The following is a 26,385-nucleotide window of genomic DNA, read 5'->3' as shown; positions in this document are numbered from 1 at the left end:
TCCACTGGCACATTTACTGTAAATTTCAAGGATTTACTTTCCCTCTCAGGGACAGAACCAGTGAAATTCTTTATTATACAATAGTCACATAGATCAACCCTGATGCTTCGTTAGGGGGGACTAAAAACATGTGAATATCAGGAGGCAGCAAGAACGGGGGACCATCTTGGAAGCTGACTATCACACCGTCTGACTTAGATCTGTCTAGCCCAAGTGCTACATTGAAAACTCCTGTTTTCCCTTTTCATCTTCCCAGCAAGTCAGATTTTATAACACAAAGTTATTTTGTGTAATCAACATCACTAAATGAGTGACTTCAGAGACCCAGAAGTGCCTAATAAGGTACCAAGTTTACAGGGTTGTTCTTGTAAGTTTTGTAGATCAATGTACATAGTTAAGTGCTTACCGTGGGTCACACCCTATTCTAGGTGCTTGGAATTCATCATTGAACAAAAATAGATTCCTCCGAGGTAGAACTTACATTTTAGACAAGGCAGTAAATGAGAAACATAGGAATAAGTAAGTACCTTATGTAGTAGGTTAGATAGTGTTATCTGCTATGGATAAAAGGAAAAGTAGAGTAGGGTAAAGGAGAATGGTGGAAATATGTCTGTGGGTAGGAAGAGGGGACAATATAATCTTAAATAGGGGCTCAAAGTAGTTGTTGAAAAAATAACATTGGAGTAAAGGTGAGGGGATTAACTATGCACATACCTGGAGGAAGAGTCTTCTCACAGGGAACAGCCAGTACAAAGGCTGTAGAGTGGGAGCACACCTGACATTCCAGGAAGAGCAAGGAGTCCACTGGAGCCCGTGATTGGGGGAGAGAGTTGGGATCAGAAGAGATACAGTCAAAGGGGGGTGCTTTGGATCTTACGGGGAGTTGTAGGTCAGTCTTTGGTCAGAAATTTGGCTTTATAATGAATGACTAATTCAGTTTTTGAATGGGTGCTACAGTTTGATACATACGTGTGAATGTTTAGTGTATACAATTGGGTAGTCATGTCTGAGATGTGAAATTGGGTATTTTGAAGAAAATACAAACTTAGGATACTCTAGCATTATTGCCTAATATTACGATACAGATAGGAGGATAAGGTTTATATATATGATGAATATGCATTTTAGTAGTTGGTATTGCTGAAGGCATGTTTTTAAAAGAATCTAAACAGGTTTCTTACTAGGTGTTCTTTTTAAAGGCTTCTTTGATGCTTGTTTGGTTTATATATTCTGGAAAGTCCTAGCTTGTATCTTCTTTTCCCCTCAACATCACTGCCAATTATCTTGCCATAGAACTGCCTAACAGCGCTAGTGGCTGGTGCGAGCTTTGAATTAGCCTGAATGAGGTTGGTGCAACAGTAATTGCGGTTTTTGCAGTCTTTTTTTTTATTGTTGTTGTTGTTGAACCTTCTAAGCCGCAATTACTGTTGCACCAACCTAATATAATGAAACAACCCTGTTGCCCATGTAAAGGCCTGTCTGTGGATCACCTGTTTTTTTCCTCTTACTTACAGTGCTGCTTTTGGAATGAATGCAAATTTTGTAGGTCTGTTATTTTATTCTGAATTAATTTACATTTGTCTTTCATAAGTTTTGAATCAGAACTCTTATATTCAACCAAAATAAGTTATTCAACTTCAGTTTCGAGTTGAGGTATTTTTTTTAATATATGTGACTTACTGAAAATAGAGGGTTAGGAAGACTAGTTAACTAATCGCTATTGGCTGTTTGTGTAAGCCAAAGTAATTTATTTAAGCTTTTGATATTCATCTGTGATTTTAAAATTTTTATTGTAAAATATATATAAAGTTTATCATTTTAACCATTTTTAAATGTATAATTCGGTGCCATTAAGTATATTCACATTGTTGTGCAACCTTTATATATCTATTTCTAGAAGTTATTCATCGTCCCACACAGAAACTCAGTGTCCATTAATCAGTAACTCTCTTTCCCCCTCCCCTAGCCCCTGGTCACCTCTGTTCCACTTTTCTGTCTTTAATAATTTGCCTGTTCTAGGTACCTCATATAAGTGGAATTATACAGTATTTGTCCTTTTTTTGTCTGATTTACTTTTTCATATATTTGCAGTTTCACAAGTGTTATGTTTAACAATGACCTGCTAATGTTTTTACATGCTTGCATTTGATCATGATACAATATATATTGTTTTACTTGTATTTTACAAAATTTTTATTATTCAGTTGTGTCTTATGTAGTTGAAGATACTTCAAAGTAAGGTGATTCATATGGTTTTTGAACTTTAAATATTTAGACATCAAATTTGGAGTACAATACGGCTTTTAAACACGTTTTTAAAAAATGATTGTACATGTTTTATATACAATCATTTTTTGGCTGTAAAAACTTGGAATATGTTACTCCATTTGCATAAAAGGAAATTAATGTAAGTATCTCATTTATAAGTTTTTTAAATAAATCTAACTTTTTGTATTTTACTTACATATTTTTTCTGGCTACTGCTTCTACTTTTGTGATGAGGATACTGAATTTCAAGTTATGGTTGGACATTTTCTTCTAGACAATGTGTAATCCAAAATATTATTTTCTTTCTATGTGTTAAATATTTTTTAATGCAGAAGTACCTGTCTTAATTTTCCTTTTCTTAATTCATTTTGTATTTCCAGGTATTTCTGTGTCGTCTCCTGGAGTGGATAGTCCTGCTTTGTTTATCCAGTCACTTTTTCTAATCTTGAAATATGGATGTCTCTTCTGTACACTTTACCTCCATGATTTGGATTGGAAAAGGCTGCTTTTCTTTTGTTTCCACCTCTCAAATTCAACTCAGAGAAGATCCTAGGGTGCAGTTATCCTGCAGACTTCTCCAGGAAGAAAGAAGCAACTGACATGTGTCTTCTGCTGCTACTTGCTTAATTGTAAAGAAATTATCTTGCAAACTGAAGGCTGATGTTTAATTTGAAACAGGTGCTTAGATGGTGGTATTTGTGAGTTCTCTACCTTTTGTTTCCAACAAGAAGACTTACATATAAATAGCAAGTATGGATGACATTAGAGTTTTTTTTAATGTCTTCCAGTTTCAGCCACTATCATGATAAGCACAGTGGAGGCTGCAGCAGCAAATTCCAAATATGTGTGGAAATCTGAAATGAAAGAGATGCTAAAAAATTACATATGTATCTAAATCCTGGCTCATCCTGCGATAGATTAACCGGATAAGAACAAAAGTCCCATTTTGCAGTAAAACCTTTGATGTGATAAGGAAGCATAAAGACAAAATATTGCAAGGTTAATTTCATATGTGAATAAACCATCACAATCTCTGTATAAATACATATTTTTACATGTGTAAATCCACTTTTTTGAATGAGAAGAGGAATTTTTCTCCTAGAAAAAGATGTTCTTTCTCAGAAGTCTTTGGACATTTGGTATTTTTAAATGATTTTTTCGTTCTTCGAAGGACCACATTGTACAGCTGCTAACCCTATGAATGCATGCTTGGGTTTAGTGAAAGGTTGGTAAAAGGAAACAAATGTTTTGAGTCCAGTGATGGAACCTTATTCACCTCTGTAGGATGAGAGGCTGCTATATCACCAATTACTTCATTCTTTTTTATGGAGTCCTATATAGCTCTTGAGACGGTTTTCTGTGCTGCTAGGCTGGAAGAAAGGTGACATGTGGTTTTTCTGCTCTGAAGATGAGATGGACCCTACAGTATAACCTGCCTTCAACTTTGGACATGGAGGAATGGTGGGTGGAGGGGGATGAGAAGTTTCCATATAACTCCCTTCTCCTAAGAAAAAGATGTGAAAATGCCTTATGCAGCTCCACCTGACTTTATGGCATTTTACATTCTATAGCTCTGTTTTTTGTAAAATCTTAAATAACTTTTTTCCTTTGACTCAAGATTGGTACTTGGATGCTTGATTTATTTTTCTAGATAGCTGTAATGTCAGGCTGAATAGGCTGGGACTCACGTAACTTTCTCCAGTTGGAACTTAACTTGCTCATCAGCGAACCGGCCTCAGAAGCAGTGTTCCCAAACTTGTGGTTAGGTCAGTGTAGATTAGAAGAAATTCAGGGTCTGAAAAAACCTCAAACAAGAAAAATAGTTCCAATAAGACATGGATCTTTCTTCCTTACCCTTAAAACTTATACTATATGATGAACAGACTATAGTCGTAAAGTTGTTCTTAATCAACAGAGGACCAGTGTATGAATTGTCAGGTCTTTACATAAGAGTGAAACCTTTATGAGTTTGTGTGAGTAGAGAAAGGATTTAAAGCTTCTTAGATGAAATTAAGAATAAACCATCCTAGATCATCTCTGTGGTTTAGGGAATGTTTTCCCAAGGCTATACATGCAATGATGCTGAAAACTTCAGATTTACCAAAAATTGAGAGTAGTAGAAATGGCCAAAAAGTGGAAATGTTGAGCACTCTTAATGATTAGTTTAATTGGTCGACCAATTTGAATTGGCACAGGAAGCGTTTTAGTAAAATAATTACATCATATATGTAAATACATTAATTTCCTTTAATTGAGGGCTGTTACTAAGTGGTAAAGCATAGAAATAACTTTGGATAAAGGTAACTTAAATTTTTATCTAACTTCCCAGCCACTTCCTGATGTTTTAGTATTTTGGTATTGTTAAGGACAGAATGGAAATTTCGTACATGGGTCCATCCCATTGGTACGTTGAAAATACCATATATTATGGAGAATTTGGATGTTCAGTTGTCTGTAACCCGTCTTCCCCATGTGTTTTTGACCATTTTTGGGGTAAGATCATTGGCAGGAAATAGGAACTCTGTACTATAAGCACCAGTGAAACCATCTCAGGCCCACTTATTTGAATATGTATCAGACTCAGCCTCTCCACTTGCTTTGTATTTTCTCATTTCACAACTAAGACAGCCACCTTCTAATGCTCTTTCATGTTGTTTCTGCATCTTGTCACCAAATGGCATTTAACAAAATGGGTATTTTCCAGTCGTACTTGCCCAGTGTTTACTTAATACATCTACATTTTTTCCTGGTCTATTTTGGTCCGCTTCTTGGTGACAAAAGCTATGATTTTAGGCAGGACTATGCCTTGATCTATAGCTGTACCTACTTCCTTTGCTCATCTCTGTTAGCTGGCAGTTTTTCTTTTAAAAAGTTAAAAACGGGATATGTGCAATAGAAATATATATATGTATATTTTAATACTTGTGGACAAATGTTACAAGTTGTTTAAGAACAACAAAATCACCAATGTCTTCCATTTTGAGATGTGTATAGTTTTGTAAGCATTAGTGCTTGGTAGCGTATTGTAGTGCCATGTTAGAGGTTAGTGCATGAACCTAGTAATAATTTAAACTTCAGGATAAATTATTATAACCCATAGTGTAAAAAGAGTGAAAAATCTTTTCTTTTTTCATAAATTTCTGTATCCATGATATACTCCCTGGGGAAAGGAGATTAGGCCAAAAAGACTCATTTATGAACAGAAATGTGGGGTCATAATGTGAAATACTGTGTTTGAGGATACTTACGCTTTCCATGAGGTAGCTGGAAACCAGCTGCCTTTGTGTCTTATGAAACCTTAAATTAAAATGAGGCCCCATTTTACGATTCTGCTTTGTTCTCCGTTTGAGGTGAAATTGTTCTTTCCCTGTTTTCACATTGTATGTCCTTCTAGGTTTATTAGTTTCCTACTCCTTTTGCATCAAGCAAGTATATTTTGACTGTCTTAACTGAGATGCTGTGTTAATTGCTTGAGTGTTTTTCTAATCTGCAGACCATTTACATTTCCTGTTTGCAGCATGCTAACAGAAGAACACTGGTCAGTAGTTCAGTGTCCTAGATTAATTTGTCACAGGCTTTTCCTATTTCCAAATCTGCTGAATTATGCATCGATGGGATTCCAGACCTTTTCATGAGGGTTGGGAATGTAACTGATGGAGCCTACCTAGATTGCCCTGTAGTAACTCTTGCTTGGTTATAGTAAGCCGCCTCAGACAGCTTTCACTTTTTTCTACTTTCCTTGTAGACATAAAAGTTTTGTTCTGAAAACATAAGACAGCTTTCTGTAGAAAAGAAATTCCTACCTCTAAAAGCTGCCTTTAGAGCTTGGAAATGGCAGTTTTTTGAGGTGATTTTTAAATCTTGGTATTAGGAGAGTCCAGGATTTACTGGCACAGGTTCTACAGTTAGCATGATAGGAAATGTAAAACTATTTTAATGTGTGTCTCCTGTGTAGAAGCAAGCTTAGACAAACTTTTTGGCAGCAGATCTCCAGGGCCCCAGGGTTACATTCTCATAGTGTATTTTTAGTAGTTGTATTGGCTCAAGTAGTTTAGCGCCTGCAAGAATCCATTTCTGAAAAGCATTTAAACATTTTTTTAAAAAAATACCTCTGAAAAGGTAATGAATGCAAAATAGCACAGTATATAGGAAAGGATATTTCCTGTTGCAAAAAAAAAAAAAAAGCCATTAAATGAATAATTTTCAAGAGGTAGAATTTTAGTAGCAATAACAGTTTTGCATGTAGAGAAGTTGCAAGGTTGTAGAGGAAGTATTGCTACTTGAGTTTGTGAGGCTCTGTGATTAACAGTTGCACAAAAAGATGTTCTAGATAAAGAGCATATAAAAGGTACTTTTAAAACTATGAATGTATCTGAATAAGTCAGTGTGTGAAAAATAGCAACTTTTGTGTAAGTTAAAGGTTAAAGATCCTATTTGTTTCCTAGAACAGAGTGTTAACAGCCATTGAATTAAACTTCTAGTGCTTAACCTGGAAACAAATGTACTACTAAGGCAGTCCCACAAAAGCCATCCTGTAGGGATTCTGCTTTTAGCACCAGGCTAATAGCATACTTTTTGCTTTGTCACCTTATCTTTTTCCATTAGTTTTCTGGGTGCATTTTTAAAAAGGAAAAGTTTGTAGTGTATTTAGGGTTGAAAAAAACCAAACAGATAACTTGGATAGCTGGCCTTTCCTCATGCCTATGGTTAGTTTAGGGGAGTTAGCATTTAAAGGTGTAAAACAAAAGGATTGAAGAGCCAAAGAGTGTGTGTTGGTTTTTTAAACCTTGTCTAATGTAGATGTGCTAGGCCTATGGCCTGTGACTGCTTATTGTAACAAGAACCGAGCAAACTAGTTTCTTGACCTGAGGAATCGTATAACTCACATCAGGATATAATGGAATGAGGGTGACTTCATGCCATCTTGGCCATTTAGCACCTTGAAGATCCTTGAAAAGTTTGGGTTTATGTTCCCTTGTCCTGCAGGGGTTGGGGGTGGGACTAAAAGTGGAATAGATCTAAGAAAATAGTCCCTATTGAGTATTTAATTCTTCTTTGGCAACTCCAAAGGATAGGGGAAAGGCTGTATTAAATTGATTATAGCTCCTCTTTAAATATCCTACACCATCAGTTGGTGTTAGAGACACTGGAATAACCAAGCAATATTGAGACATCTGCATGATCATGAGGACATAACTGCATATTACTGTAATGCCAACAGCTTAGTTACTTAGAACAATTAAAGATTACCCTTCACAGCCACCTTAATAGTTCTAAATGCTAAAATGTGCTGTAAGTTTTTGTAATCTCAAAGTATGCAGTTACTTTTCATTGTTGTTGTGGTCTCATGTTTACTCTTTGTGTACCTGTAATATGCAAAATATGAAGAGACCCTTGGCCTCCAGGAGTTTACATTCTCATGGTGCTGCTGATGCAAGCAAATTACTTCTAGTTCATTTAGAACATTGCTTGGCTATTAATTATACCATATTTGGAAGGAACCGTTGGCCAACAGTTCAAAAGCAGAGGGCTATGCTAAATTTCAGGGCATTGATTTTGAGTTTACATTGTATTAGCTCTGCTGTTCATAAACTCCTTTTCCCAGGGGCTGTACAGGCAATGCTCATTAATGTGAATCAGAAAAGAAACCATTCTGCCTAAGCGTCTTTACCATCCCTACCTACGCTCTATGCTGTAGCAGTCAGTAAATGGGCAAGAAAACTTACTGCTCCAATTCTTTTCCAAGTTTTTACATCATTCTCTACCCTAACGGACCAGCCTTTTATAACTGAATAGTGGTCCTAATTTTAACCTTTTTTCTGTAACTTTTGTACCACTGTTCTGAAGCAGCATTGTGATAGATGTAGAGCATCTGCCTGCATTTCTAAGCAATCACTTTATTAAGCCACATTTTTGGTTCAAACTTTGCATGTATCCTTCCTCTGAATCAAGGGATTTAAACTCTGCATGTTTAAAACTGGGTCTGGATGAAAGTGCAGTCAATAGTGGCAGACCCATGACTTGATTTTAGAGTACCAATATTCTAATGCATGACTGAAAATGTCCAGTGTTATGTGTTTACTAGTAATTACATATATGCACTTACTAATAATGACGGGATAGAGACTTAAACCAATAGCTTGACTTTATTGTTTGGATTATTAGTTTTCATTTTCTAAGTAAAGGTTACCTTACTTCCATTGAAAATGGGAGCTAGAAGATAAACGGGGAACCACAAGACATTCAAACTGTCAGGAATAGAGCATAACAGTGCTCACCCTCTAACCTCTTGCCTGGCTCCATTTGTCCCCAAGCATGTTTAACAACAATACAAAAGGCACAAACTAAGCATGTTGAATAAATAAATAAGCTGCTATGGCTATACTAATCAGAAAGGTGCAGAGTTTCAGAAAGGGTAGGAAAAGTAGGGAATACCAGTGTGAAGTACGTAAAACAGTTAGGTATGGGGTTTGTCTTGATAAAGTTTATGTGGCTTAAGTTTGCATCTCTTAAAATTACCTTGTTTCCCCGAAAATAAGCCCTAGTCAGACAATCAGCTCTAATGTGTCTTTTGGAACAAAAATTAATATAAGACCCGGTCTTGTATAGTAAAATAAGACTGGGTTTTATATTAATTTTTGCTCCAAAAGACACATTAGAGCTGATTGTCCGGCTAGGTGTTATTTTCGGAACAGGGTAGTATCCTAGAAGTAAATAGGAGCAATATGCACATACTTCCTATGTTCCAGGATTTTCAGATAACTAGGCAACTCTTCTGGGTGGTACTGGTATTGACGAGCTATAAAGGATCCTTGCAGCAAAGGAGACCGCTATGTTTTGTGGAAATAATCATGAAAATGTTGACACAGCTGTGGTTTGGTTTCTCTTTTGTTACTGTGTTACATTAATTTTTTTGTTAATTTTTTTTAATAGCCAGAGTTTTATTCTTGATGATTTGGTCAGACTGCATAGTTTTTTGCCTAAAAACTTTTTGCCTAAAGCTTTTGATTCCCGGTAAACAGGTGCAAGTTTTCCCATTATGAAAAAAAGAAAAAACCTTGCCATTTATTTTCTTGATTGATGAAGATAATAGATGTTTATTGTGGTGAATTTATTAAAATTTTTGAGAAGATTCCTGCCTTTGGAATAACCCTTATAACTACAAGTAATTTTGACAATAATAATTTACGAATGGAATTCATTATATCTGAAAGAGGCCTAAATAGAAGACGGATTAGACTAAATGATTTTTCACTAGGCCCCTTCCAGGTTGAAAAATAATTTTTCCAAATTGTTTTAACCTCATTTTCTTTGCTGTGGGATTTCACTCCAGATAGCTTTGGGAATGTTTAAGTGTAATGGTAACTTTCTAGTAGTTCACAATTGAATTAACACAGTCATTGCAGTGTTTGGTCTTCACTCAAATACAGGAAGTGAGATGTCATCCCATATGTAAATTTTCTCTGCCACTTATTAACAATATATCTGCCAATGAAACCAATAAAGATTTAAGGACAGAGTTTCTCTAAACTGTTCCTATTTTTCCACTAAGGCATATCAAAAATTATTAGAAAACCAGACATCACAATTTCTCCAGAAACCCATACTCCTAAGTCAGAATAGACAGATTATTTTAAGGTTACTGGCATTTTTCAAAAGATTGTCTCCTGTGGTGATGGTATGTTATGCCACTGATTAAAATATACTTTTCTCCCAGGGATAAGAAAGGAATTCTGGCAATACAGCATCATCAGTCCTTAAACAACAAAACAGTCTTGGTGCTTACCTTAAAATCACCCATCACTTGTAATTAAAAAGATTCATATTATATAGTACCCTTCACATAGTTTTATGTACTGTCAATTACAGTTGTTGCTCACTGTTTTTAGTTGCTGTTCTGCATCTTCTCCAATGCACGATTGGTGTACTCGATGTTAACACTTTGATTGAATGTTTAAAGTATTACAAAAGGCAGCTTGCTTTTTAATCTATGCATCTTTAGAAGGGATTTTAGAAGAGATTTTATTCTTTGATGTAAAATGGAACTGCTTTAAGAGTTGGTAACTCTGCACCTGTGTGTGTATGTGTATATGTGTGTATATATATATATATATATCTATTTTGGCAATAAAGCAGCATGGACTGAGAATGCACTGAGATTTCACTGTGTGTTGTTACTTGGAATGCGTAATTTCAGATAATGCAGTAAATTATGGAGACGAGAAAAGGAACCTATCCACAGACCTGTGCTGAGGTAGGCTCCTGATGTCAAAATGAAAAGATGAAGGACCCAGGTTTCCTGACACTCAAGTTGTGGCTCCTGGTATAGTCCAAGGATACAGGCAGCCATCTGAAGAAAGAGGCATCCCATTTAAACTTGTGCTATTCCCCTTTAACCTTTGGAACCAACCTTAACCTGAGTCTATGAGCAAATAAATGTTTCTGCTAAAGAAATACCAAGCTAAGTACCATAATGACAAATATTGCAGGGGATCCTTCCTATTTAAAATATATGAAGTATTTAAGATCCTTTTATATTTAATATTTAAATGTTGACTAAGTTAACGAGGTTTTAACACTAAGATCCTTTATCCTTTCTACAAATAGTAGAAAGTAAAGTAGATGTTACAAAACTTCCTTGGAATTGGCTATTATTAAATGGAGACAGAGAAAAGCTATGTGATTTCTGTTGTGAAACTACTATGTAATAGTTCCTTTGTCTATAAGACTATTCATTTAACACACACTGATAAACTCCATTCCAAATATTGTGCTAGATGTTAGGGTTACAGTAACATGGTTTTTTCTGTTAAGGAGCTCAAAGTGTACAACTTGGGGAACTTCAATATGCAATTTTATTCTAACTACACGGAATTTTGAAACTGCTTTTATTCAACATATATACAATGCTAAATGGTATCAAACTAAATAGCCTTAGAATCTGTTAATATCAGCCACCCTATCATCTGTTACATCCCCAGAGCTCTTACACCACCTAAAGCATGTTCATAAAGCCAGCCATTTGTGAGAGTATCAATTAGTATAACATTTATGGAAGACATAATATTAAAACTGTAAATACACATTTGATTCTGTCCCACTTTGGAGTCACTCCTACAGAAATATCAGTACAGATATGCAAACATATGGACAAGGATCCAATATAAAAATGGTTCAGTTCTGACATTCATATAATTGAATCATATGCAAGTGTTAAAATGAATAAATTTGCATATGGATGGGTAGAAAGTTGTCCATGACATTTACTGTGTGAAAAGCAGGTTGCGGAATGTTAAAAATGTAATTGCCTTTGTTTTATCTTTTCGTGTGTATCCACACACATGAAGGTGATAATAGCTAGTATTTGAGTACTTACTATTGAGCTAAGCACTGCTCTAATTACATTAGATGTATTCTTTAACTCATTTTTAATCCTCACTATACCCCTCAGTTTTTAATCTCTATTTTTCAAGAAGAATTTAAATAAATTCTTCAAGTTCATGGCTAATAAGTACCCAACACACAACTTGACTCCAAATAGTTTGGCTCCGCCTGCTCACTTCCCAGAATGCTATATTACGCCTCTCAAAAATAAAAAGGGAAGTGTACACCCTTTATTATCACACATCTATAGCTGTGTATTTTTCTAGAGTGAGCATGTAATTTGTATTTGGAAAAAGAAATCGGTTTAAAACTAGCCAGCTTAATTTGATGTCAAGTTCAAGCATTTAATTTTCTACTGAAAGTCTACCAAAAAATGGCAATAAAGAGGTTAAAGAAAATTGGACAGATAATTTTTGACAAAGAAGCTAAAAACATAAATGGAGGAAAGACAGCCTCTTCAATAAATGGTGCTGGGAGAATTGGATAGCCACGTGCAAAAGAATGAAACTGGACTGCTATCTGTCACCATGTACCAAAATTAATTCAAAATGGATCAAAGACTTAAGCATAAGACCTGACACAATAAACTGCATAGAAGAAAACATAGGTACTAAACTTATGGACCTTGGGTTCAAAGAGCATTTTATGAATTTGACTCCAAAGGCAATGGAAGTAAAAGCCAAAATAAACAAATGGGACTATATGAAACTTAAAAGCTTCTGCACAGCAAAAGAAACTATCGACAAAATAAAGAGGCAACCAACTGAATGGGAGATTTTTGCAAACAGTGCCTCCGACGAGGGGCTAATATCCAAACTATACAAGGAACTCATGAAACTCAACACCAGAAAAACAAACAACCCAATTGAAAAATGGGCAGAGGACCTGAAGAGACATTTCTCCAAAGAGGACATACAAATGGCAAATAGATACATGAAAAAATGCTCCACATCACTAATCATCAGAGAAATGCAAATAAAAACCACAATGAGATATCACCTCACCCCAGTCAGAATGGCTATCATCAACAAGGCAAATAGTAACAAGTGTTGGAGAGGCTGTGGAGAAAAAGGAACCCTCATACACTGTTGGTGGGAATGCAGACTCATGCAGCCGTTATGGAAGGCAGTGTGGAGGTTCCTCAAAAAATTACGAATAGAATTACCATATGACCCAGCAATCCCTCTTCTGGGTATCTACCCCAAAAATCTGAAAACATTTATACATAAAGACACGTGTGCTCCAATGTTCATTGCAGCTTTGTTTACGGTGGCCAAGACATGGAAACAACCAAAATGTCCTTCGATAGATGAATGGATAAAGAAGTTGTGGTATATATACACGGTGGAATACTATTCAGTGGTAAGAAAGGATGAAATCGTACCATTTGTGACAACATGCATGGATCTTGAGAGTATAATGCTAAGCGAAATGAGTCAGACAGAAAAAGCAGAGAACCATATGATTTCACTGATATGTGGTATATAAACCAAAAACAACAAAAGACAAACAAATGAGAAACAAAAACTCATAGACACAGACAATAGTTTAGTGGTTACCAGAGGGTAAGGGGGATCAAATATATGGTGATGGAAGGAGAACTGACTCTGGGTGGTGAACACACAATGGGATTTATAGATGATGTAATACAGAATTGTACACTTGAAATCTATGTGATTTTACTAAGAATTGTCACCCCAATAAATTAAATTAAAAAAAAGAGGTTAAATAGTTACATAAGAACTGCTTTTATATTTAGACAAATATATTGAGGCAAACAAAACCCACATACAATGAAAACCCCAGGATGATTCAATATAGTATTTTCTTGTACTCTTTGTTACCAGAGTTTTCACCCTTGCTTATAGAACCATATTTCGCAACTGAAAAGCATAAAGCAAATCAGATGTTTTTTTCTGCAGTTTATTTTAAAAGGAAAATATGCTTTATGCAGTATAAAATGTAAAGAATCTGCTATAAAAAAAACAACCTGCTAGCTACATCTGAACCAACTTAAGCTCCCTATGCACCAAGCTCGTCTTTATTATATCACCTCTTTATTGTGCTAGTGTCAGTGGTGGGCTTAACGCCCCTCCCACCCGTTCACCACAGGACACCCATAATGAGGTTCTGAAAAAGAAAATGATCCTGTCATAGGCCTCCTCCTTTAAAATTCTTTAAGGGCTTCCCATTGTTCATACAAACACTGTCAGGAGTCCAAGTGAGGCCTTGTATCTTCTGGTCTCTGGCCACCAGAACTCCTGCAGGTCTTGGGAGGGCCTCAGGGCCTTGCACAGGCTGTTCCCTCCACCACCTTAGAGCGTCCTTCTCTCTCAGACCACTACTGAAACTTCACTTCCTCAGAGGCCTTCCTGGACACCAAGACCAGGTCAGTTACCTACTACATGTGCTGTAGCTCTATGTCCCTTTTCTTTAAACCCTTACTACAGTTATAATTTTATGTTTTCGTGTGGTTATTTGACCGTCCATCTCTGACTAGACTAGAAGCTCTGTGAGGAGAGTGGCTGTTTCTGCTTACCTTTTACCCCAGCGACTAGCATATTATAAATATTTATTAAATGAATAATACAAGCTACTGAGCCAAAGTGTTATGTAAAACAAAATAGGAGAATGTTTGAGGTTTTATTATGCCTTTCATTCTTACCCTATTAAGCTCAGTTTCCAAATGAAAAGAGAAATTGTATATCATACAACTTACTGAATGTTACCTACAGAATATGTATGTACCTGTATTTTAGATAAGGAAAAAATTATTCTCAGTATTCATCTAACAGCTCCATGCAGGAATCAGTCGTCAACATTAAGTACAACTTTATTTTCAAACCAACCATGCATCTTTAGATCAGCGCATTCATGGGACATTGCCTCTTAATCCCTAAATTTACGGTTAAAGATATATTCAGAAATAAGTTTTATGACACTAAAAAGCAGCTAAAATAAGTTCTTAAGGCAAATAGCTTTGAAACCTGGACAGAAGTTTCTCATCTCCTAGAAACAGCTTCACAAATGATTTGGGAAATCAGCCTAGAGGCAAACATAATAAACCACCTTTCATATCCATTCTTAAAGTCGATGTTTCTCAAGAAATGATCAAACAGCACCTGTTGTTGAAGACAGCGTCAAGGCCTGACTCTGATACTCAAGCTTTGGTTTGGGGTCAGTTTTCTGGCTTGGACTGGTCAGGAGTCGCTTCCTTTAGAATCTCCATCAGTGAATTTAATTGAGTATGCGTTAACATTATCTTCTCTTTCAGCTGGGAAGAGAAATATACAGATATCAGGGCATCTTAAGCTTAACTCTCAATTTGCTGGTTCTAGAAGTCACTTCAAATTTAAGTGAGTGATTGGGAGCTGGCAATATCTCCACACATTTCATAAATACATTGGTTCTATTTCTGAAAGAAGTTTATACCAGAGTACAGTCAGATCCTCAGATATAAAGTTTCACATGAAAAAAGACCAGCCATTGCAGAGCGTTATGGCTTCTGTCTCCCTCCTTCGTACCCCTTTTCACCAGGCTGAAACTCCAAACAATCGGTAAGGAAGAAAGACTGGGGTAAGAAAGCTTGTGGAGACAGAAGCATTGACTAGTCTTCCCTCCTTTCCTAGTGGCAAGAACCTAACTTTTTGTTCACAGTAAAAAGATACCTTTAAGATTTTGCTAATGGTCTTCAAAAGTAGCTCTGGTTGTCAGGTTTAGCACACGTTTGTTGTAATTAGATAATTTTCAATAGCTCTTTAACCTTATAATAGCTATATCTAGAACCAAACTTAGTGGTGTTACTCACCTGCAACATGTACTGAAGACTCATAAACTTACCGTGGGGTACAGAATAATGGATAACAGTCTTCTGTTGAAGTCAGGGTTAAACAAAAATTAAGCCTTATTTCTGACATAAATGGCACAGTACACTAAATCTACTTTTTACGGTCCAAGATACAAGAATACCCAAAATTCATCAGGAAATTTTTTTGCTTAAACAGGTAATTCTAGAGCAGGGGTGTCCAAACTTTTTTCAACGGTTTTCACCAAGGGCCATATACGGTAAAATACACAAACAGCCGGGCCACTCACTCGAGGTGAAGTACGTATTGCCTCACCTGGTTTATTTAAGTAAACCAAATATGTTTGGAATTTGCTGCGGGCCAATTAACAATGGATTGCGAGCTGCAGTTGGCCCACGGGCCGCAGTTTGGACACCCCTGCTCTAGAGCCTGTTAATTTTACTGGGGTGCCTTTGGATGTAATGAATTATTTTTCTTTTTGCTGCTTTCAAGATTTTTTTTTTCTTTTTGTCTATATTCTAACATTTTTACTATGATATGGTGATATGCATAGCTCTCTGCATTTATCCTACCTGAGCTTGTTGAGGTTTCAAGTATGTCAGTTAATGTTTTTCATCAAATTTGAAAAGTTTTCAACCATTATTGCCTTGAAAAGTTTTTCTCCTCTCCTTTTCATACTCCCATCACCAAAGCATATTTAGGTATGCTTGCTGGTACCCAACAGGTCTCTCAGGCTCAGTTCATTTTTCTTCATTCTTTTTCTCTGTTCTTTAGATTGCATAAGGTCATCAATCTATCTCCAAGTTTGCTGATTCTTTGGCCAGTTCAAATCTATTGAGCCCCTCTAGTGAATCTTTCATGTCAGTTATTGTACTTTTCAACTCACAGGATTTTTATTTGGTTCCTTTTTATCCTTTCTCTTTTGGGATATCATCTATTTGATGAGACATTGTCATCATACCTTCCCTTACTTCTTTAAGCATGATTTTTTTTTTAGTTTTTTGGACGTATAATAGCTGCTTTTAAAGGCTTTGTCTGCTAAGCCCAACATTTGGGCCCTTTAAAAGACAATTTCTGATGCCTGCTTTTTATCCTTCATATAGGTCATATTTTCTTTGTGTGTCTAATTTTTTTATTGAAAATTAGACAGTTGGATAATATACTGTAGCAACTCTGCATACTATACATGACATACACACTCCTTCTTGAGGGGGTCTGCTTATCTGTTTAGTGAGCCGGCTAGACTCTTTTATTGATGTCTGCTTCCCTCAGTGTGCAGACTCTGAAGTCTCCTCAGAGGGCACAGCCTTGGCCAGTGCAGTCACCCTGGAACGACTGGTTTTAGCAGGATGCTTTCCCTGCTTCCCAGATCTCTGTGGAGGCTGTCTGCCACCATCAGCATCACACCTGGCTGATAGCCTCCACTAACTGCCGGGTGATTGCTCTATTGTTTTTGACAATGCTCTGGAACATAAATTGCTCCACAGTCTAACCCAATTAAATTCAGACCCCTGGGCAGGGGTAGTCTTTAAAGCCAGTGTTTTTCTTCCAAACCCAGGCGAGCTCTTCTTAGCTGTCTATTTCCCTGATTCTCTTTTATAAACTAAGGTTTTGCTTCTTGCTCTCATGGAACGACCAGCCTTCTCTGAATTGCTTATCACCAAAACTTCCTTCTTTTGGGGCAGCACCCTTAGACTTGAATATCCCACACACTGTTTCAAATAAAGTCAATTCCTCCCAGGCCAGAAAAAACTAAAGGAGTTCATTACCACCAAACCAGTATTGCAAGAAATGCTAAAGGGATTTCTTTGAGGGGGAAAAAAAGGTAAAATGAATAAAATGACAATAACTACATACGTAGCAATAATTACTTTAAATCTAAATGGAATAAATGCTCCAAACAAAAGATAGGCTGGCTGAAATGGAGAAGAAAACAAGACCCATACATATGCTGCCTACAGGAGACCTTCAGATCGAAAGACACAGACTGAAAGGGATGGAAATTTCATGCAAATTGAAATGAAAGGAAAAAACTAGAGTAACAAGACTTGTATCAGACAAAACAGACTTTAATACAAAGGCTATCATAAAGGACAAAAAAGGACATTTCATATACAATAGCCAAGGTAAGTGTCCATCCATAGACAGTTGAATAAAGATGATGTGGTACATATACTTGTATACAATGGAATATTACTCAGACACAAAAAAGAATGCAAGTTTACCATTTGCAACAACACGGATGGACCTAGAGGATATTATGCTAAGTTAAATAAATCACACCGAGAAAGACATACCAAATAAGTGATTTCACTTTTATGTGCAATCTAAAAATCAAAACAGAAACTCATACAGAGTATAAACTTGATGGTTGCCAGATGGGAGGGGGTTCAGAAGAAGGGATTAAAAAGTACAAAACTGGCATTTACAAAACAGCCAGGGGATGTAAAGTACAACATAGGGAATAGTCAATAATATTGTAATAAATATGTATGGTACCCAGTGGATTACTTACGGGGATCAGTTCATAAATTATATAAATGTCTAACCACTATACTGTACACCTGAAACTAATATAATATTGCCTGTCAACTGTAATTGAAAAATTAAAAAATAAAATAAAGTCAATTCCTTGGGAGAGCTTCAGAACTGTTTTCGCAATGTGCTTCTTACCCTGGAATCCCAAGCTGGGGGTAGGGGCGGTGTCTCTCAGAAGAGACCCCTGCTTTATAAGCAGGGTGCTGGGAAGAGGCAGTAGTTTCTGGTCTTCTTAGCTTGCCTCTGCCAACAGGAAACCTCTGCCCTACGAGTAAGGTGCATCATGGGTGGATGGGTCCCCCAGTACTCTTAGCCTACGGTGCCTCTGGTAGAACTCGCACACTACAGCTGGCTGTTCTTGCCCGGAATAAGCTTCTGATGAGAAGCGCTGATAGCTTGCCTCTCCTGGGACGATACCACGATGCCCTCGATGGGGAGCTAGAGGGGAAAAGCTCCCAGTGTTCTTGGCTGCATCTGCCCAGATGGAACCTCTTTCCCTCTGAGCTGGAGGGGGATGGGAAGGAGGGAGCTGGTTATGGCTCAAATACCATAGGCTTGTCACTGTTCTTACCAAGGTTTAATAGATTTTCTTGGGGAAAAAAAAACAAAAAAAAAACGTCTCTTCATTTGATTTATGCCTTGAGGAAAATTTCTACAGATTTAAGATGGTTGTTTTCTTCATAATTTTCTTCAGTTATGGCTATTTTGCTGGGGAAGGGGTGTCCATGGAACACTGCAGACATCTAAGTATATAGTCCTTACAAAGAGGACAGATCTATGAAAGACGATGGTTTCATTCCCAGCATAGAGGAGACCGTAGGAATGCAGGAGCTGAGAAGCTTTCTACCTCCTCCTGAACTAGACCTTACAACATGGCTTTTTACATTTTGCTTTGTGTCACAAATTCAGTAAGGCATGTCAAACCAAGTATGAAGGACTGGTGGAGTATCACACCATTGCATCGTCCCCAAGTTCATGGGTACAAATTATTAGGAGTTGTCTATATTAAAGGAAACACCCAACAATCATGAAATTTTACCTCTGCAACCTTTTCTGGTAGAGGCATGTTGTGAATATCCATCTCAGATGCCTTTACTATGGCTTTTGTTTTTAAGAGATAGCTAGAAAAGAGAGAGAGAAAATATTAGTACCATACTACAGTTAAGATTATCAATAAACCAAACTTGCCCACTAAAGAAATATCTGTCAAGCAAAGACTGACTTCTGATTTCCATTTCAAGATTCATAATGTATTTTGTAGGAAAAACAAATTCTCCATTAACCAATCAGAAAGATTCTCCTTGCCAGCCAAATACAGGAGACAAAATTATCCCAGGAAAAACTAAAGACAAAAACCAGGGTCATATGAATAATCATAAGCTTCACACTCCACCAGTAGACCCCGTAGCAGTTAGAAGAAAAGCAGTCACATTATGACAAATACTGTTAGTTGCCATTTCTCACTTCTTTGTTGCTAGTAGAAGTGAGATTTTGTTGAGGGCAGCTGTGTGCCCAGTCCTAGGAAATGAACCATAACTGTTCTAAGCCAATTGTGGCAATCATTCCGTTGTCACATACTTGCTTTCCCAGTTTAAGGAGATCATGTGACATAGTTCTAGCCAATAATTGTTTTGCTGATAAAAGACCATTCTCATACTTCGCATATCCTTTTCCTTCCAGTTAGGGATGCTACTGTCTATAGATATGTTTATAATTGCAGCAGCATCTTGCATCCAAGAAGAAAAGGCCAAGAAAGCCAGAGATGCTTCTGTCACAGCTGAGCCACTAGAAGACTCCTGGAGTGGCCACCCGCCCCCACCCCTTACTTGTTAAAGCCACTGTTAGGTTTTCTGTGACTGCCAACCAACACTGATATAGATTATCTTCCCAGACTCATGCTACCTATACTTTCCCAATTTCTACTTAAAAAGAATATACTGACCTTTGAGTCCAACTCCTCATTTTAAAGATTAATAAATTACTCAGAATCCCATAATGCTTTTCAAATTTATATTAAAAATTTGTTACTAAAAGCTTATTTCCACTTGGCAAAAACTCAATTACAGTTCTGCTGGAACAATTACTTATAACTATCTCTAAAAAAGATTTGAGGTTACTAATAGCACACACTTAAGAGATAACTTTTATCCCCCCCTTTAAACTTAATTCTAAATAGAAATTATGTAAGAAGAAACTAGAATTGAAAGTAAAATATCTCAAGTATATATTTCTTTTTGAAAATCTGCATTGAAGAACAAATGGTATACCCAAAACACATTGAACACACTCATGGTAAAGGATGGGCTTTATGAGTATTGTGTCATCCATAACTCAGCTAGAAATACCTATCTAAGTACATTAAATGAGAAAAAGGAAACTGTATGTTTCATGAAAGGAAAATGAGCTTTGGAGTAAAGACATGAATTCAAATCTCAGCTCTTCTATCTCTCTGAGCCTGTTTTATTTTATTACGAACTCAGTGAGGTTAGCATATCTAGCACAAACTAGGTCATCAACAGCTGTTTTTAATGGTCAAGAAAAGACGTTAATGGATGTTTCAGTTTATTGTAATAAACAAAAAAGCTTAAGTAGAAAGTGAATTTATTAGGAAGATAAAGAAATACCCGAAGTAATTCATAAAACGGATAGCCAATAGGATATTTTTTCAGACTTTATGAGGCCACATGGTCTCATTATTTTTTACTTTGTGTACCTGTTTCACTCTTCTTTTTCTGCAGACAAGATTTCTCTGTATCTACATGCATAATGTAGAAAATAGCTACCCTGAACCTTGGGAAGCTTTCACTTCCCAACTTCCTCATCAGTACCATCTACAAATGACCAGTGTCTCTGGGTCCTTATTTCAAATTCCTAGGATAGAAAACCTAGGCTTAGCTTAGGTCAAGTATCCATTCTTGATCCCATCACATGGAAGTGATATAACACATGATTCAAACATGGCCACAAGGTCCCACCCTATGGGAGGGAGACAGGCGTGGCACATACCCAAAAAGTGTCTACTACAACAGTTTGCAAAAGCTTAGTTCCAGAAACTTCTGTAATGAAAGAACATCTTCTCGATTATGCCACGATATGATTATGAAGACATGGTATGATTACAAAACATCTAAAATGATCATAATGTGCAACTAATTTAATAAAATCACTATTGTGAGAACTTAAAAAAATAAAGTAATCATAATGTTATGAGACTGTTTCTTGGTCCCACTACCATCTTTTCTGTAAACAGTACCTGGCTTCAGCATCTTCTTTGGTAAAATCATTCTGCCTTTTCTGGAAGATCTTTTAAATTTATTTGAAAAAGAATATCTAAGTCTACTCACCACACCATTTTATCACTGGAGAGGCAGAAGTGACCTCTCAAGACAGCCAGGGCAGCATGGGTAGAATACAGATGGAAACCAATGGGAATCCCACATGAACTACAGAATAAAAGGTTGTAAATGCTGGGAGGAAAAAACAGGATATGGGTAAGAAGAAAATCTGAGAACAAATACAAAATAACCAGTCTCTGAAAGCATTCCTAAAACTATGCTATAATAGGAATGAAAATGAAGAAATGTCACATTGAAGAAAGGTTAACTCAGATTTTAATATAAGTACACCCTAGATTACAGATATCCTTGTGGATTCTGGCCACAAAAGAAATGGATGTACAAATGTCACTTCAATAGAGAAGAGTAATTTACGTTTGAAAAGGAGTAAGAGAACTGACTGATCAGATTAACATTAAGCATATAAAACCACACAGGACCATATAAATTAGTTACCATTAAATTAGTTGAAGCAAAATAATCAACTTCGGATTACTAAACAATTTATTAATAGAATTCAAATCAGGATTTTTATTTTACAGATATAACAAAAAAGTAACAAAAAATTACCCAGTCAAAATGGAAATGAAAGAAAAGGAATCCTATTACCTAGCAAGCCATCAATTTTCTCTTCCTTCATCTTCTGAAAGGTTATTAGACAGGGAATCAGGAAATGTTGATTTTAGTTCTAGTTATACCACTTGGGCAAGTCACTTACCATATTTGCTGGTATGTAAGAACATCCAAATATTACAAAGAAATGTTTTAGGACAAAATAAACTATGTTTCATCATGCATGTACTGAAAGCAATTTTAAAGTGGCTTGGTAAGGGGAAAAACTATTTGCATAAATATACTATGCAGTAAAATTCTAGAGTATAAAAATCACATGGTTAAAAACAAACAGATTCATGTCAGTGGATACTAAACAATGCCAAGCAACAAAATATACTAAATTTACTGGCAAATGAAGTCCCACAGCACACATGTAGTACTGCATTTTTTTAAATATGGCAACCAACAAGGCAAGCCATGAAATAAAGTTACATTAATTTGAATTAACTCCTATGTAGGAATTAATTATATCAAAATACAGTACCTACAGACAAATGTCTCAGAAATATATGGCACAGAACAAAACGTAAAGAAATACCAAAATTATTCTTATGCATGCAATATAAAACAAATACTTCCTTGAATATCTGTCTGCTAACGGGCCCAGGTCCTTCACAAATGAAGGTTTGTATCACCACACCAGGTAGACTTATGACCAGTTGAGTGCTTGCTGAAGGCAGAGGGAATACACAACAGGTAGTGGAAGAAGGTAGTTATACCAGCTATGACCATGTGATCAGTTATAGAACCAAGGACCGTAATTGCCATGAGTATTTCTTCTTTGTTATGCATACATTTGTGTGTATATGTGTTTGTTTTCTTCTGCTATTTTCTTTCCTCTTATTCCCTTATCATGTAACATAAGATGTATTGTCTTTATATCACAGTATTTATGTATTGTTAAATTTACATAATAGTATTTAAATCAAGGAGAAAAATAAACATCACTTATGGACTTCCCTCCTTTTCTGAAGAAGGCATTAGTGCATTTTCAGTTGTATTCAGGATAGTTTAACCATGTTAAGCAGAATTATGCCCTGGTTAGTGTCTTTATTTGAAAATTAAGTATGAGTTTAGGAGACACATGTGGGTGCCAAGTTAGCAAGTGATAGTTAAATTTTATGTGTCCACTTGGTTCCCAGTTATTTTGTCAAACATTTTGTGTTTGTGAGGGTACTTCTGAATGAGATTGACATCTGCATCAGTAGACTGAGTAAAGCAATTACCCAGACTAATATGGGTGGCCCTCGTCTGATCAGTTGGAGATCTGAATAGAACAAAAAGACTGACCCTCTCATGTGTAAGAGGAAACACTTGTCTGACTTCTTTCAGCTCCGGCATTTGTCTTTTCTCCTGCCTTTGGATTTGAACTGAAATGTGGGCTCTTCTTGGGTTTTGAGCCTGCTGGCTTTTATACTAGAACTTACATCTTTGGCTCTCCTGGTTCTCAGGCCTGTGGACTTGGACTAGAACTAAACCATGGCTTCTCCTGTGTCTCCACCTTGCCAACTACAACTGTTAGGACTTCTCATCCTCCACAACTGCATGAGCCAATTCTTGATAATAAATCTCCTCCTGCCAAGTCCCATCGCTCCCCTTATTCCAAAAATACCCAAACACACGGGACTTTCCCTCCAGTGTTTTATAAACCATCTAAATCAGTAATGTTCAATAGGAATAGTTTGAGACACATAATAAGTTTAAAATTCTCTATTAGTCTTGTTAAAAAAAAAAAAGGCAGGTGAAATTAGTTTTAAAATATTTTATGCTACCCAACATACCAAAAAATCATTTCAACGTATAATCAATATTTTTAATTACTATTTTTTTTGTACCAAGTGTTCAAAATCCAGTTATGTATTTTGCACTCAGCATATCTCAAGTCAGAATGGCCACATATTAAGTGGTTATAGTATTAGATAACATGGGTCTAGATGCATTATCTTCCTCTCTAAGAAAATATTCAAAGAGCTTCTGCCTCTGGCCGCAAATGATCCAATTCCAAGTAGGAGACCACCACTTCTTTCTTCTCTGTTCCCTTTGGGTGGGAAGACGACATTCCAGTAAGGATAGGGAGTGTCTGTCTTTCAGTTGGGAAAGAGGAACAGAAGAACTCTTCCTGGTTACTGAGTATAGCAACTAAAATTATAACTCTGGGCCAGATGGCTCAGCTGGTTAGAGCATGATTTCTGAACAACAGGGTTGCGGGTTTGATTCCCACATGGGCCAGCGAGCTGCACCCTCCACAACTAGACTGAAGACAACGAGCTGCCGCTGAGCTTCTGGAGGGGCAACTTGGATGGCTCAGTTGGTTAGAGCGAGTGTTCTCAACAACAAGGTTGCCAGTTCAATTCCCACATGGGATGGTGGGCTGCAGGCCCTGCAACTAAAGACTGAAAACAGCGACTGGACTTGGAGCTGAGCTGCGCCCTCCACAACTAGATTGAAGGACAACGATTTGGAGCTGATGGGCCCTGGAAAAACACACTGTTCCCGAATAGCCCGCAATTTAAAAATAAAAAATAAATAAAAATAAAATAAAATTGCTATAACCCTAAAACTGAACCAAACTGTGGTCAGAATGCGTTGTCTTTTTGTTAAAGCCAACACTCATAATTGGGGAACCTTGTAATACTAAATTCACTGAGAACATTGTTGTCACTTGTAAATCATATTATAGCAAGATGCAAAGTTTACTAGGCAATACAGTAGTATCCCCGTATCTTCAGGGAATATGTTCCAAGACCATCAGTGAATGCCCGAAACCGCAGATAGTATTGAATCTATATATACTATGTTTTCTCCTATAAAAACAAAAACTTTACGGCTTCTCTTTGGCATATCTGAATTGCCAGCATCACTACACTTGCACTTTGAGGCCATTATTAAGTAAAATAAGGGTAACTTGAACACCAGAACTGATACCAGGATAGCTGATCTGAAAACCCAGGTGGCTAGTAAGTGACTAACCATCAGGTAGTGTGTACAGCATGGATACCCTGGACAAAGGGCAGGATGTTGCGAGATGTCAACAAGTTATTCTGAATGACGCACAGTTTGAAACTTACTGTTTATTTCTGGAATTTTCCATTTAATATTTTCAGACTGCAGTTGAGAGCAGAAGCGAAACCACGGATAAGGGGGGACTACTGTAACATTCAACTGTGTTTTTCTCGTTTCCTGGATTATAATTATAGCAGAATTAGTCCTGGAGTTACTTATTACAAACTCCAGGTTAAATACAAACTTAAAAGTCCTAAGTATCACAGACGATTGTAGTTTCTAGTAAGTTATTCTCACTATACACCAAAGGATAATTTTCTCCTTTTTCCTCTACTAGACATATCTTTCTTAGTTAGCCTCATTTCATTTGCACAAGCCACTACGGAGATGTGGTCCTCAGAAAGATCTTAAAATCTACACACAAATACAACTTTTCCATTCGTTAATCCATCAAGTTCGTACAAGACTCAAACAGGTAGAAGGAGCATACTTCCAAAATATTACACGGATGGAATAAACTTTTCTTCTAGCGCAAGACAGAAACCGTTTTCTCCTAGTGCAGGTCGATTTCATGCTCATTAAGTCAGGGATTAGGGACCAACCAGGAATTTTCAGTACATACCTGCCTTTGAGTGAACCTTCAATGCCAACCAGGAAGGGAGCTTCCAAAACCACGTTATTTGTGACTCCTAGGAAGAAGAAAAAAAGCGGGTCAGAATGAGTAACTGTGAGGGCTTGAAAGGGAAAACCTACCCCCTCCAGACAGGCTCATCGTGGCCACAAAAATCAAGAAAAGTTGCCCCCATCCCTGGCAAAGGTTTAATTCCCAGATTCCAACTCGGTTTTTTCCCCAGCCGGCTCTCGGACACCCAGTGCGAAAGCGGTAACACCCTCTTCGCCCTCTTCCTCCTTCCCCAGACGCCGCCCCAAACTCACTGGAGAAGACCACGGCCCCGAGGGGCTGCGACAGGTCCCAGGCGAGGTGCACCGAGTCAGCGAGCACGGCGTGGCACTGCGCGCACTGGAACACGGCACACCTCTCGGGCTGCAGCCACGACGGCAGCTGTGGGCCAGATGGTGGCTCTTCCGTCTCCAGCCTTGAGGGGCCAAGTGGCGAGGACCCCTTCACTACCTGGGTGTCCCACTCCATGGAAGACGTAAGAGACGGTTCGTCAAGTGTCTTAGTGCCCTCACAACAGCCATCCTCCCGCAGGTCAACATAGCACAAGCGACGCTGCGCCGCCATCTTCCTGCAGCACGGCGCCTCGCTTTCGAACACGCTCTAGGCCCCGCCCCAAACACCGCGTCTTCATTGGACATCGTGGGCGGTGGGCTCGGCGGGCCCTTCCGCGCCTAAGCTTTGGTGAGGGGAGGGGTAGAACGTGCATCTGATGTGGAGGGGAATCAGCCTTTCTATTGGTCAACGCTAGGAAGCC

At 37.4% G+C, this 26,385-nt stretch overlaps 1 protein-coding gene and 1 long non-coding RNA gene across 3 annotated transcripts in view; one reads left to right on the top strand and one right to left on the bottom strand.

Annotated features, from left to right (window-relative positions):
• The window catches only part of LOC117022938 (uncharacterized), a 12,226-nt gene extending 5,774 nt beyond the window's left edge, over positions 1-6,452 (top strand). The window contains exon 3 of the long non-coding RNA XR_004423148.1: positions 2,649-6,452. This is a non-coding gene — a long non-coding RNA (uncharacterized LOC117022938). The remainder of the gene's footprint in view (positions 1-2,648) is intronic.
• OIP5 (Opa interacting protein 5) lies at positions 5,153-26,222 on the bottom strand. Of its 2 annotated transcripts, XR_004423147.1 has the most exons (6): positions 25,886-26,222; positions 25,572-25,638; positions 21,341-21,463; positions 19,036-19,117; positions 14,775-14,926; positions 5,153-10,618 (listed from the first exon to the last, which is right to left on the bottom strand). XR_004423147.1 is itself a non-coding variant. In XM_033107193.1 (5 exons), the coding sequence occupies exons 1-5, from the start codon at positions 26,193-26,195 to the stop codon at positions 14,831-14,833; spliced, it is 678 nt and encodes a 225-aa protein (XP_032963084.1). In that variant the 5' UTR covers positions 26,196-26,222; the 3' UTR covers positions 14,468-14,830. The 2 variants fall into 2 exon arrangements, 1 of the variants encoding a protein (XP_032963084.1); XM_033107193.1 differs by lacking the exon at positions 5,153-10,618 and having other exon boundaries at positions 14,468-14,926.
• Positions 26,223-26,385: the final 163 nt, after the last annotated feature.

This window comes from Rhinolophus ferrumequinum, chromosome 6 (assembly GCF_004115265.2).
Source record: "Rhinolophus ferrumequinum isolate MPI-CBG mRhiFer1 chromosome 6, mRhiFer1_v1.p, whole genome shotgun sequence".
NCBI lineage: Eukaryota > Metazoa > Chordata > Mammalia > Chiroptera > Rhinolophidae > Rhinolophus > Rhinolophus ferrumequinum.
The sequence above is the reverse complement of the archived record's forward strand: the minus strand, read 5'-3'. Positions and strand labels throughout refer to the sequence as shown.